This window comes from Halyomorpha halys, unplaced genomic scaffold (genome assembly GCF_000696795.3).
Source record: "Halyomorpha halys isolate HHAL.00 unplaced genomic scaffold, Hhal_1.1 Scaffold132.1, whole genome shotgun sequence".
Lineage (NCBI taxonomy): Eukaryota > Metazoa > Arthropoda > Insecta > Hemiptera > Pentatomidae > Halyomorpha > Halyomorpha halys.
In genome coordinates this window covers 284,980-299,590 of record NW_027109437.1, presented here as the reverse complement: position 1 = coordinate 299,590, position 14,611 = coordinate 284,980, and the positions used below count along the sequence as shown (strand labels likewise).

General features: G+C 30.0%; 2 protein-coding genes across 4 annotated transcripts in view; both read right to left on the bottom strand.

The window, feature by feature from the left end:
• The window catches only part of Non1 (nucleolar GTP-binding protein 1), a gene marked incomplete in the record, with an annotated part of 11,365 nt that extends 6,031 nt beyond the window's left edge, over positions 1–5,334 (bottom strand). Inside the window, 8 exon segments of the mRNA XM_067047610.1 lie at positions 535–667; positions 819–974; positions 1,521–1,805; positions 1,886–2,039; positions 2,145–2,228; positions 4,733–4,836; positions 4,910–5,080; positions 5,178–5,334. Coding sequence (XP_066903711.1) covers positions 535–667; positions 819–974; positions 1,521–1,805; positions 1,886–2,039; positions 2,145–2,228; positions 4,733–4,836; positions 4,910–5,080; positions 5,178–5,225 — 1,135 coding nt within the window.
• Positions 5,335–6,858: 1,524 nt separating this feature from the next.
• Positions 6,859–14,611, bottom strand: part of Sin3A (SIN3 transcription regulator family member A) — a 59,970-nt gene continuing 52,217 nt past the window's right edge. For 2 of the 3 annotated variants that reach the window (XR_010843491.1, XM_067047607.1), the window contains one exon: positions 6,860–7,038. The gene's annotated coding sequence lies outside the window, so the exon portion shown is untranslated. Of the gene's footprint in view, positions 7,039–14,611 lie in introns of all 3 variants that reach the window. The other variant, XR_010843490.1, reaches the window with a different exon arrangement.

Here is a 14,611-nt window from a genome sequence, read left to right as displayed (position 1 = left end):
AATATATAAAATAAAATAAAATAAATAATAGACTAAAAATTGGAAATATACACAATAATGGAATGCAAATATAAATTAGTTGATTAATAACTATGGACAAGGCAGTAGTAGATTGATTACATTATTATTTATATACATATAAATGTGAGCAACAAATTGTCCATAGTTAGTAATCAACTAGTTTATATTTCCATTCCATTATTGTGTATATTTCCAATTTTTAGTCTATTATTTATTTTTATCATTATTATTTTATTTATATATATAGTTTTATCTATTTTATTTTTATTTATATAATTTTTTTTTCTCTCAAAATGATGGTTGTTGTCTTTTTGTTTTTATAGTCCTGAAAATCAGGTCGAAACGTCGGCATAAATAAATATTTTTTGTTTATCTATGTTTTTCTTTGCTGACTGCACCCCCCGACCATCTTCTCTAAATGGCACTCTACATACACTAGCTATATGTATATATTTATTATTTGATACATTAATATTAAAGGGTATCTATTTTTAAAAATTAGCAATAATCAACCTGGAATGAATGGTGGTCTAGATTTCTCATCCCTAGCTTTTGGAAAAGCCACGTGTAATCTATTAAGGATACCTTCGACTTTTTTGCTAGCCAATTTGGTTTCTACTCTGTAAGCAAGTAGCATCTCACAAGCCTTAAAAAAAAAAAAAAAAAAAATTATAATTAGAACAGAGCAATAATTATATTATATTCTGTTCAAGTAACTGAATTGATATTAAAAATTAAACAAAAAATACAATAAGTTTTGGTTATAAAATTTATGTTATCAGTGATTTGAAAGATACCTCTTGTTTGACTTCTGAAACACCTTCTTCAGTTACGGTACTCATACTCAAGATTGGGATTCCTGCATCTTTAAACGTATCTAAGCAACTCGTCTTTTCAGGAGATAATTCGTCTACTTTCAAAACGTCACATTTATTAGCAATCACCAAAACAGGCTGGAATAAATAAACAAATAAAGACTTCAAAATTAAGGAAAACACTAACTGAAAGAAATTAATTATACATATATACAAAGGTTATTCTTCACAAAAATAACTTAAGAATTTATCAATTCATAATAAATAATTTTAATTTCTTATTACTGTGATAAAAATCTTCTCACAACGAATTTGATTCTTTTCTTTTATTTACATAGCTTTTTTAAAATTCAAAATTTTTTAGTATGGGCCATTCTACTAATTATATTTTAAAACATCATGGACATTTCCCCACCCTAATTAACTAATAACATCCATTTATCAAAAATTCTGACTAAATAAAACAAACTATAAACAAACATGGAATTCAAAATAAAAAACTTCTGTTTTAGAAAGTAACAGCAAAAACGAGGATTTAGTCAATTTGAAAATAAATTTAAAGATTAAGTTATTACTTTTTTTATGAAAGCCTTCAACATTTAGAAAATAACATTAATTTTGATGATATTTGATATGGGTAAATGAATTGATACTTGCTAACATTTTTGTATATTTAGGAAATACCTTATTAGTAAAAAGAGGTTTGATAGACTTGAATAGCGAAACTTGATCTTCCAATGAGTGTCCACACTGTTCAGATGGATCAATAACATAAATAACCGCAGCCCTTAAATGCGCAAGTGCTGTAACTGCCTGCATTTCAATTATATTACGCTCATCTAACGGATGATCAAGTATTCCAGGTGTATCAATAAGTTGCCATCTCAGGTATTTATAATCAGTATGACCGACATATAATGACTTCGTTGTGAAAGCATAAGGTTGGACTTCAACATCTGCTCGTGTGACCTTAAAAATAAAATTAAGATAAAATAATCAATTTTTAAGAAAATGGACTTCTCATATAAATTAAAGGTTGTTATCTTTACCTTATTGATGAAGCTGGATTTTCCTACATTTGGAAAGCCACATATAATAATTGTTCGGGTGTAAGGATCGATGGAAGGTAATCGAGCCAAATGCTGCCTAACTTGTTCTAAATATTCAAGGTTCGAAGCTTGTCTTTTCATTATAGTGGCCATTCTGTACAAATTTAATAAATGACATATGGATTTAATAAAATATTATAAGTAATAGATTTCTTAATAAAGAAATTAACTAAGAAAATCAACAGCAAGAAAATTTTACCTTCCCATTGCTGCACGCTTTAACTGTTTACACCGATATAAAGAATCTCCAAACTTCAGAAGACGTAAATAATCCTTTCCAACACTGAAAAATAATTAAACAATTAAAATTAATTCAACTTGTTATAATAACATATAGTTCTGCTGTTCTTTCTTATGCATAGACAGACATTGCTTTGAACTTGTTAATTTACTTTTTTTTTTTTTTTGTTCACTGAATATTACGATAATTCCACAGATGGGTAGGTATCGCCACTAGGTTTTCTGTAATCTAAATGTAAAGGTATTCGCCAGTGGTCATAATTCAATAATTGTTTAAATAGGGGTATACTGTAGTTATATTGTGGGTATATTGAAGTCATCGTTTCAGAATTTTCGTTATTTCCAAGGGAAAAAATAATGTGGTGCCTACAGAGCAATTTATTCTTTATTGTTTTGTTTTTTTTTCCTTTTGCGATTATATTTTTTACTTTAACTCACCTCCTTCTCCTCTGAGCATGGGCAAGTATAGATGATAAATTAATAACCGATACTTGTCATGTTTTGTCAAAGGAATACAGTGTATAATCTCTGTAATCTTAACTTCAGTACTTTATAAATTCCAGTAATCTGAATTGGCATAAAAAAAGGTTACTTTTCTGAAAAACTCAGTAAGCAATAACACACTTGTTTTCAAATAAAAGTGCACATGTGTAAAGGACATCTTTAACTTCCCCATCTATAGGAAAGTTACTAAAATCACCATGAAAATCGAAAGAGGAAATATTTACAGTTTACGTATCAGGTTATCTCATTCCTTGCAGAAGTAAGTGTTCATAATATATTAGGTTGGAATAAGAAATACATAATATCTGTTGTATAAATCATTTCATTTAGTAAAACTAATTTAATTAACAGTGTAAATATGTATATAACAAATTTTGTTGTATAACTAAATATGAATAAGTAGAATTCATTTTTTGATCAAGTTTTAAATAGAGTTTTTTTTATTCATACTTTTTTTTACTTACAAATGAACAATCTTATAGTTTTAACAAATTACATCATCATTTAGCATTACTAGAGATGTAATAGAAAACAATTTTTACTGTCAAATTTCCAATAAATTATATATTACATATATTTATATATTCCAATAAAATTATAATATTTAAATAAATAAATATATTTATGTATATTCATATTGTTGAATTTTTTCCTAATACTTTCTGATCCGAACACCCCCATGCAGCAATTTATTTGGATAACCCAGATTACACTGTATTATTTTTAAGGTTTAATTTTCAATCCTAAAAATGCTTCGATTGATAAATTTAAATCAATAAATATTTCATTACCAATTTATAAGTTAAATAAATATTTTAAACAAAAGGCACTAACATACAGAACTAGTACTGTGTTAACTGGACACGTTAGTTAAGTTATATTAACTCAATATATCACTCCATATACCTGACAAAAAAATTATTTTTTAAAATTTTGTATTTTACATTTTCTATAAATTGTAATATAGACTGGGATTACTTTGTTGATCAATAAAGCCGGGCTAGTTTTCGAAAATTCTATAGAATGGCCTCAGTAAAGGGTATGTCCAAGTTAACGTTGCTTTCTTTGGAATACATCCAATTCAAAAGGAAATCTAACCTTATTTATTTTAGTGAGATGTGTCAAAGCAAAGAAGTGATAAATCTAAAACATATTGTTCACAGTCATATCTAATTTGTTAAAAGATTAGAAAAATCAGAATAAAAGGCTCAGCTTCTTATTTAAGCCAAAGATAAAATTTAAATAATTAAAAAATAAGATATTATAGAAAAATAAATAAATAAAGGGTTTGATTATCCCTTAGAAGTGAGCAATGTGAGTGGTTATCGATAATTGTGATCTGAATAAAGCAATAATATGAGATGGTCAGGGGGAACTGTCAGCTAAGATATACAAATAAACAAAACTTATATATTTGGGCTGATGTCTCGACCTAAATTTCAGCCATTCATTCATCGGGCTGACTTAAGCGAAGATTCCGTTCAAAGTGACTGAAATTCAGGTCGAAACATCGGTACAAATAAATAAGTTTTAGATTTATTTTTTATTAATGTAGTTGTTTGAGAGTGGTTTAGTTTCTTTTTAAAACAATTTTGATCCTTTTTCTCTCAACTTTATTCTTTTTTAACATCCGACGTTTCGACCTCTCAGGTCATTCTCAAGGATTCCTACAAACAGCTCCTGTCCAAGGAGTTGGCTTTTTACAAAGTTATTACTTTTAATCATACAGTTTGGTAATTTTTGAGATATTAAGACTGTTAGAATATTAATTGGAATTATTATTATTAATATTAATTAGAATATTTTTTTTGTTGTAGAAATTGTAGCACTAGTAGAGAATGAACCATATCTTAACTACAATCTTACAACTCATATTGCAACTAACTTAATGCGATTTATAATGTTTAAATAAATCGTTGAAAACTTTATTTTAATATTGTTGGACAATGTATACTTCCCTTGTTAAAGTATATAAAATATTTTAGTCGAAGTTGAAAAGAAACGACAGAAAAGATAATTGATACAAAAGAAAAGAAAACTTACTTATCAATTAAATGCCTTGCTTGGTTTAATTGACCTAAAGCTAATTTGTAATGATCTTTGTCATACAGGACATTCATTAAATCTGCAAAGAAGGGATGGACACTCTGAAATAAACAAGAGAACATTAATATTTCGCTACCAAAGTTAATAAATTTAAAAATGTGAAAATATTCTTACATCAAGTTTAGGAAATTCTTGGATGATCATAGAAAGCCTGTCATGAAAATTTTGTTGGGTAAATTTAATTTTTCTCATATAAAATGAACGAATTCTTGATATTTTGTAATGTTTATGTACAACAGTAGGTGTTTTCCTCTGAGTTTTAGACAATATTATGTCAATAAAATCCTGAAAATAACGAAATAAGGTATGAAGTCTTGCAAATCATGTATAAATATAACTAGAAAAACAGACAAGAACTAAATAAACAAGTTAAAACTCTTACTTTGGCAGTCGGGACGACTGTTATTTTCTTAAAATTATAAATAGGCATTTTAGTTAACTATTATATCTCTCTATAGAAAAATATATATACACGATAAACATAAACTACACGTGACAACTTAATAAAAGGTAATTTCAGTAAGGTTAAGCGTGTTAGTCAGTTTCTAGGCCAAAGAGGTATAAAAAGTACTTAGTTCAAAATACCATAAGTAGACAGTAATAAATATAAAATTATCAAAATACCTCAAAATCTTTCTCATTAAAAAAAAACAAAATAGATAAAAAAGTGCGTTTATTTCGATGATTAATGTATAATAGTAAATTGAGATACACTCGACGAAAAAATGGTGTTATATCAGATTTAGTGAAAACATGAGGTTAGTTTTTATGTTTAACTTAACTTAAATCTGTATTATAACTACACAGTAAGGACCATTACACAAGCTAGTAATGTTGCCATCTTTAATAAGTTTAATTTTGTTTATATTTATTATTTTGTAAAATTGATTCAGTAGTAAATTGAATCAATTGTGTGTTGATTCAGAAAAGAATCTAAAGGTCGAAATAAAGAAGGCTCTTCCATCTCTTAAAATAATCATATTATAATAGTATCAGCAAAGTTTTTATATATGCTTGAAATTATTTTCTTTTTCTATTGTAGTTTCGCTAATTTATTGCTCACAGTATATAGAAATATAACAGAAAAGTAGGACGTAGAATGATTAGGTAAACAAAGATAAATAGTAAATCTAATATTTACCTAGGTGATGACCTCAAAATTTGAGGGGATAAAAAACTAATATCATAGCTTACCAAATTAATAAAGAACCTTATTTGTGGAACTTAAAAGCAGATAAAATACTCTCAAGAAGGAGGAGAGAGTTCATTCCTTTTATGTATGATAGGCAGCTGTCTTGTCTAAGAGCCACTATCTTTGAAATTGTTTTTATTTTAACATTTTAATTTATTTTAAACGAACCCAACACGATATGACCAAAGATGGACGTTAAAGTTTATACCATAGGGCACGTCCAAAATGCATGCTGGTCAATCAGTCAGTCAGCGCCGACCGTTGTCGAATTGGCGTGCGTATAATACTGTTGAGGTGACTGTGAATAGTTGATTAGTTCTGACTCCAATTGAAGATGAGAGGTAACTCTATTTCTGAAGTCCTCGACAATGCGTGTTAATTAGGTTAAGTAGCTTGTTAATAAATGAAATGACAGGATGAGTTTTACGGGAACTAGCCGTAAATCCTCGCAGGAAGGAAACTACAGAACGTAGGGAACTAGCCTATGGTCGTGAAGGGGATACCAAATCCTAAAGGAACTAGCTAAAGCTCTTAACGAAAGAGGGAAAAGGTTCAGGAAGGAGAGCCTCAGAGAAGTCAGAGTGCAATAAAACTCCAATATACATCCCAAAAATAGCACTAAAATGTACTGATCCACTATATATACTGTTACTCATTACTCTCTAAAGATGTGGTTTCCTCAAAGGGAAATTCACCCCTAGGTTTGCCAAGTTGGTGCTTAGCCAACTTTCTGGGCTATTAAACGCCATCGAGAGATGCTAGTGTAAGACGTTAGCTTTTAGTGGATCAGAAGATTCATTTGTAATCTTTATTGATTCAAGTAGGACATTTAGGAATATAACAATATATAACATGGTTATTTATTTGTACACTCAAAGTATTTACAAGAAATACGTTTCATGTTTATTCATTTCAACATTTCATATCTAACGACTATAGTAGTTCTTGTTGCGGCAGCTGGGTAGTGCTAGGTAGGGATAGTCAGAGCATTGTTCAGTAAATAGTAGCGGAGTCGCTACAAAAGTAAGCGGTTTCTTCTTTTTCTTTTCCACTGAAAAAAAAAAAGGTACTAAGGTTAAGAATATAGTACCTTAAAGTAATAAGGTTCAGAATACAGTGAAATGAATAAAAGTACAGAATGATAGTGTGTCCCTCTGGTTTCCTCCATCCTCAGCACCAAGAGCACTATTGGTGGGTCCTTTTATTTATAGATCATTAGTGCTGGAGGTTACTTTAATATATACAGTCCATTTTTTTTTTATTTATACAACACACGGAAATGAATGATCTTACTCAATAAACCAATATTAGGTTGCGGAACCCTTTTGATAGAAGTAGGTAAATTTGGCAAGTAACCCAACCGATTGGTTGTAATTATTGGCTGCTTCGAGTTGGCCTAAGTTTGTTGCCGATCCGTCAAGAGTCGGTTTTTGGACACAGATCAAAGGGGGTTCGTTAGGGCGCTTGTGTAGGATCTCTACCATTGTTCTTTGTTTAGTGGCAACTAAGAGCTGTTAGGAAGTTAAACGTGTTTGTTTGTTAGTTGTTACAATAAGTTTTATATTTAATCTCATTTTATTTTAATAAAAATAATATAATCCCAATGCAATGGCTGAAACCACTTGTACGTCCGCCATGCTTGCCTTTCTGAAAAACACTAGTATGTGGATGGTCCGCTTGGACGGTTCCTTTGTTTACCGACCATTTGTACAAGTCTCCGATTCGCGGCGAGTGCCCAACATCCGCTATAATGAAAATAAATTACATCGAATTTAATAGTCGAAACAAATCAAAAGAACAAAACAAGCGTGTGTATACTTTTGTTGCTTCCTTTATGTTGCAAACATTTGTGGCAAGTGTTAAACGCAAAATCCAGCATAAAATCAATATGAAAGGTATTTTAGAGGCAGATTTTTCTAACATTCGTCATTCAAGCCATGTAAAACTATTTCAATCGAGGTCAGACCTATTTGCTATTAAAGAACATTCAATTGTACATTGACGTACCGGGTTTAATCAAAATCGTTAGAGCCATTTTTGAGAAAATCGATTCTTTAAAGTTGCAGTTCCGATCGGTCGATTCTATCGAAAAAATTGCTATCCCAGTCTTTATGAATATTGTTCATTTTTATCCGATTTCTCACAATCCCCTTTTACATATTACTATAGCTCAGCTATATCATATCTTCACCACTTATACATCTTGCTCTCTACCATATTTAAAACTAGTTTTAATGAGTAATAACCTAAAATTTATGGGTCTAGATTGATATTGAGAACTTATATTACACCAGGGTCTCGTTTCATAATAAAGTACAAACAAATACTATTGATCTTATAGTTTTTATTTGGTACGTACGATTTCACTGGCTTATACAATTCTTCCAGATAATTTTTTACTTTTAAATTCATGTAATATGACTAATAGTCGTCCCCATCATGTAACAAAAGTTATTCGTGCATGTTCTTTATAGTTTGTAAACTTGTATTTATGGACTAATACTATTGGCTTTCATTATGAAACAGGTCTCTGGTTATATTTATTAACAACTTGTCTCCAGTCTACCAAAATGTATATTTCCTCATATTGTTATTATTTTTAGTTTTTTTATATACTTTATACACTTAAAAATTGTTTTGAAATGTTTTTTTATTTTTAATGTACGAATGTTTTTAAAATGTTTGTATCTTGCTTACTTATTTAACCCTGGTGAAGCCCAGCAAAGTGGGGCAAAACGTTGGTTAACAATAAAAAGTTTTTTGTTATTATTTTGATACCTTTATGGGCCGTATGGTTATCATGCGGTCAACTACCTTCTTCTAATACAAATTTACACTTGTTTATTGATCCAATCTTTAATGATTTGAAGTATTGGGAGGGTACTGAGTAGAGGGGGAAGAAATAAGATCACTTCCCAGATTCAAATTTCAAAAAGTCACTCTATGCGCAGACAAGGGTTTCTGAACACATTCATTTACCTATGAAGCATTATTTAACAGCAATTGACAATCAATGAGTATCGAACATCACATCTTTTAACTTCTTCAACTTAAAATTGAATTCTTTTGAAGTTGAACTTCTTCACCGACGATCTACAGCTCAAGTAAAAAATATATACAGGAGTAAATTGAGTGACGCGGGATGAAAAAACTGAGGCAGTGTGGGCAACTCTGGTCAATTCTACCAGGAAATTTTTATATTAGGGGTATTCATGATCATGTTTAACCTGTTAATAGTAGAAATATTTCCTTCTTTTAGCATGCTAGAGCAATATAACATTTAAAATAGTTGAGTGTCTGTTAAATAGAAAATGGCGTCAAGCAAAAAACCTCAATTAGCTCATCTTGATTCTCTTCCTCACAAGTCAGATCGACAAGACACTCAGTAGTCAAACTTTCACTTTTCACTTAATTTAGGCATGTTGTAATTAATTACTTTAATCAAAACTTATTAGTAAACAATAACATGAAGTTTTGGAAGGAAAGGTTATAAAACAACTTGATAAGAATATCCGCTAGGAGATCTTGTGCATTCAACACATCATGAATACCCCTAATATAATAGGAGAGTAAGAACTATGGTGAGTTTAACAGTTCCCAGTCTGATTGATTCAACTCCTGTTATCTAATTATCTCCTATCACAATATAAAATTTTCCAGCTTTAATGACTTTGGAAATTGATTTATATATATATATATATATATATATATATATATATTTGAGGATTGGAAATGGTAATTAAAAAAAAAAAAGATAAAATGAAGTGGGCAAAAAATAAATAAATGGATCCATAATATTAAACATATATTAACAACAAAATTAAACAGGATGAAAATTATAAAAAATATCTCTTAGTATTAAAAAAAAAATTGAAGGAAGATAGTCCTGGAGGCGTCAATAAAGGTATTCATTTATATTTATAGACTGCCACCCCGACTATCTTCTTCCAATAAAAAAAAAAATAATAATAGTTCACACAATTCTTCTAAAAAGCAAAATAAAAAAAAATAATACATGCCTATTTACATAAGTTGATATGAGCACACAACCATGTTGATTTATATATGTATATACATACATAATATACTTATATATAATAAAAATATTTCTGTCTTAACCTAATATTTACTGCTTCACAACATCTTTTCCTAGATCAAAAATATTAACATAATTCTTTGGTACAAAATCAATGCAATACAAGAACAGGTACAAGTAGGTACTTCGTTAAGTACTGTATACATACATTGTAGTACACAAAATTAATAATAAAATTGATTTAATTACTTTTGGCAGTTGACAACAAATTCAATAACAGATAAGTTAACATTTTATTACAAGATATGTTTCAGAAAAAGAATTTGAGATAAATGTTGAGGGAGAAGTTAACTCCGTTTATCTCATTCTTCTGTATGTTGAGAAGTTTTTTAGTTAACAAAATGTATTTTGAGAAAAAAATCTTGTAATAAATGAAACGATCTTTATTGAAAACATCTAAAAAAAAATAAAATAAAATAATACAATCTAATTACATTAAAATATATCTTATACATGTAAGCAAGAAAAAACAAATACAAGAAAAACTTAAGACTAACATATACTTATATCTATAAGTGAGGCAATGAAAGTAAAAAAAGTAAATGGCTAATTTAAAAGTCTCTAATAATTATTAAAGTTGAATAGTGGAGTTTATTATCACTTTTCTTCTGCATCTAGAAGATAGCCTTTAGGCTATAGGCCTCGACGAGAGTTGTCTGAGGCTTTGAGCAAGAAATATCACAGCTGAAGAAAATATTTTACAAAAGATATTAACGAACTAATAGCTGTTTGCGCGAAACATAAAATACAAATAAGCGTAAAAAATTAAAACATATCCGTCTTGCAAAATAACTTTAGAACAGATAAATGTGCTCTTCGTGTTATAAACATTTGCATAATTTTCCTGATCTTAAGATTCAATATCTAACTCTTAATTAATATTAGTTGTTAACTATTTTTATTTCTCTTTTGACCGCAACCCTGACCATCTCCCTATATATTAATTAATAATAATTCATCTCTTAACCTTAAATGAACTCGGGATTGTATATTTTAAAATCCCAGTCCATTGTAAGTAAATATATCAGTTACATTTTCCATTAAACATATCACAAATATATTTCTAAGACGGATCTACCAATTGGCCACTCGGAGACTTATAAAGGTGGATCCACATGTTGTCCGCTCACCACGGATCGGAGGTTCGTACAAATGCTCGACAAACAAAGTGCGGACCATCCACATGTCAGTGTTATTCAGAGAGGCAAACATGGAGGATGTTGAAGTGATTTCAGCAATTGCCCTGGGATTATATTATTTTTATTACAAAAGAAAACGTAAAATACGACAAAGAAGATGGTGGATGACAACAATACACAAAAATAGGACTAGATAAGCTTAAAATTAAATAAAAATTAATTGAATTCATCTTTTATTTTAACGTTCATAATTGTGCGGTTGTATATATAATCTTGTAAAAAATGTTTACAATGGAAGATTAAATTGTAAAGATATACTAATACGTTTATTCTTCTTCCCGTATAAAGAATTAACCTATTGGGTATTGTGTTATTGAAGTTAACGTATTGTATTAACTATTTCAACATGTGGGACTGAAAGTGGTGCAAGTCATTTTTAATTTATTGTAAGAATTTCAATTGTTTATAAATGTTATTAAACGATGTATTTATTTAAGAAATATGTTATTTTAGTGCATATTGTGTACTTAAACAACATATGAAAAGTGACAGCTCTCAGTTGCAACTAGACAAAGAACAATGGTGGAGATGCTACACGAGCGCTCTCACGAACCCCTTTGATATGTGTCCAAAAACAGACTCTGGACGGCTCGGCAACGAGCCAAGCTACCCATCCACATGGTCGCGTATGTCTGAGTTCGCCATGGCTTGGCCAACATGTAGAGGCCCCTTAATAGGTCGACAAAGGAACCATCCGAGTGTACCATCTACCTACTAGTTCCTCAGAGGGACAAACAGTACAAGTGGTTTCACCCATTGCACTGCGATTATATTATTTATATTACAATAAAAAATTAAAAGAATAAATGAAATTAAATATTAATAAATGAGATAAAATATGAAACTTATTATAACAACTATCAAACCTTAAACCTATGTTAACCTTTTATCTGTGTCCAAAAACCGACTCTCGACAACAAATTCAGGCTATAGCGGCCAAGTAAAGCAACCCATTCACATACGCGAATTGTCAACGGCTTGGCACCTTCAAAAAAGTTTTTGACAAAATCAATAAAATTAGAAAAATCGATTCTATAAAGTGCCACTTCCGATCGATTAAGTTGCTGGCATATACGCCTTAAATTTGTATGACTCATCGTGTTTTTCGCTAGGCTATATACACACACTATCATTTTACGAGATTCAAAGGACTTCAAAACGTGAGCGAAAAAGAGAATTACAAATTTTTCACTATAGCTATATTTTCCCTTCCCATATACATGCAAATGAAAGTAAAAATTTTATTTAAAAAAACTTAGTATAAATAATAAACCAAACGTCACGGGACTAGTACCAGCCAAGCAACCCATTCACTTGCTCGCGCGTTAGCGAATTCACCTCAGCTTAGCGATCGTCTTAAAAAATGTACCTCTACCTTTAGAGGTACAATTTTTAAACATTCCTAATTTAAATCCTGACATATAATATCAAAGAGGATAAGACTTATCTGATGAATCCCCGTCTTACTTTAGCAATAAAAATAATTCTCAATGAGGAGGTGTAGATAGTTGACCATAGATTAATGCTTGAAGAAGTTTGTCGGGGGGTGCGGTCAGCAAAGAACAACATAAATAAACAAAACCAGGCATAGAATAAATAAATATGGTTTTGTTTATGTTGTTCTTTGCTGACCGCACCCCCCGACAAACTTCTTCAAGAAAAAAATAATTCTCCTTCTTCTATTAAGTTTATGATGAAAAAACTGAAAACTGCACGTCAATTGCGACTAATACAACACTTAATTACTCCTTGATTTGCCTAATAAAATCATCTACAAGAACCTTTACGTCCCATATGTAACCTATCTAGCCCGAACCAGAACCCTTCAATTATAAACTCTCTAACCACCCAACTTATAATCCAAAACCCTGACCATCTTCCTGTACAAACCATCCCTTACTTTTTCACAAACAAAATAATCCATAAAGACCTTGATGTTCAAATCCAACAGATCTAACCCCAACCAGGGCTCTGTTTCATAATGAAAGCTAATAGTATTAGTTGATAGTACAAGTGTAGAAAATAGTGTGGTAATAATACTAATACTTATTTTTTCATGATAGGGATGACTGTTAGTGGTATTACAGGAATTAAAAAATACTAAAGTACAAGTTATTATTGTACAAGTCTGTGTATTTGAATTAAGATAAATCTACAATACTAAGGGTATTAGTTTGTACTTTATTATGAAGCAGGGTCCAGATATCAATCTTTTCATTAGGGGTAATCATGATGTTGTGTTAAATGTAAAATGTTTTACCATGTTAAATGTTATAACTATAGGATTGTGAGCAGCCCTATTTGAAGTCATGTTAAACGTTAAATCCATAAGATTTCCTAGTGGATTTTCTGAGCAACTTCTATAAGCCTTTATGTTTATAACCTTTCCTTCCAGAGCCTCATGTTATTGTTTACTTCGGTTTTGATTTAAGTAATTTATTACAACATGCCTAGAGTGAGTCAAATTTTATTAGATTATGAAATAAAAAAGTATTTGAAATGTGTTGATTTGACATGAAATCAATAAGTTCAATTATTTTGTCAATCGGACTTCTTTAAAAGCTCTAGTTTTAATTCAATTTTGTTTTTACGAAGCTTCAGCCCCTCCGCAATCCTTTCCTTTTCAAATTCAAATCGCTCCAAAACAAGGCGGTCTGCTAATACCTCTTCTGTTTTTTTTTCTCCGTTGTATTATTAAAGTTATCCATTGTGATTTAATTACAGGGGTATGAAATAATAACTAGCACAAACACGAAAGAACTAACCTGACACAACAAGCAAAACTGGTCTATTGTGTGACGTCATTCTCCATTTAACAGACTCTCAGCCATGTTACGTGTTATTTCGTTTTACCACGGCAAAAGGCAATTTTTTTCCATTTAACACGCTTTAACATGTTAAACTAAAGATCATGAATACTCCTATTATGAACTCTCTAACCACCCAAAATCCTCAATTCTTCTTAATTTGTCATAAACAAAATTTAGTATTTATTTATAATCTTAAAATTCTTTCTTGAGACTGGCAATTTTTTACTAAATAATTCAAAAACACTATCCAAATTATAGTCTCAAAACATTTATTTCATTTACACGTCCAACGTTTCGGCCATCTTCAGGGACAATCTACTTAATTTACTATGAGACATGACATTTAACCATTTTAAAAAACTCCATACAGGCTATTCTGCCCAGGTCAAAACATTTATATCTAATATGTCAAAAATACATTAAAAATCACAGTCAAATTATTTCTCTTTTACCACTATTTATACAACCTCTTACAATCCAAAATCCTTCAATGCTTCTTACTTTGTCACAAATAAATTC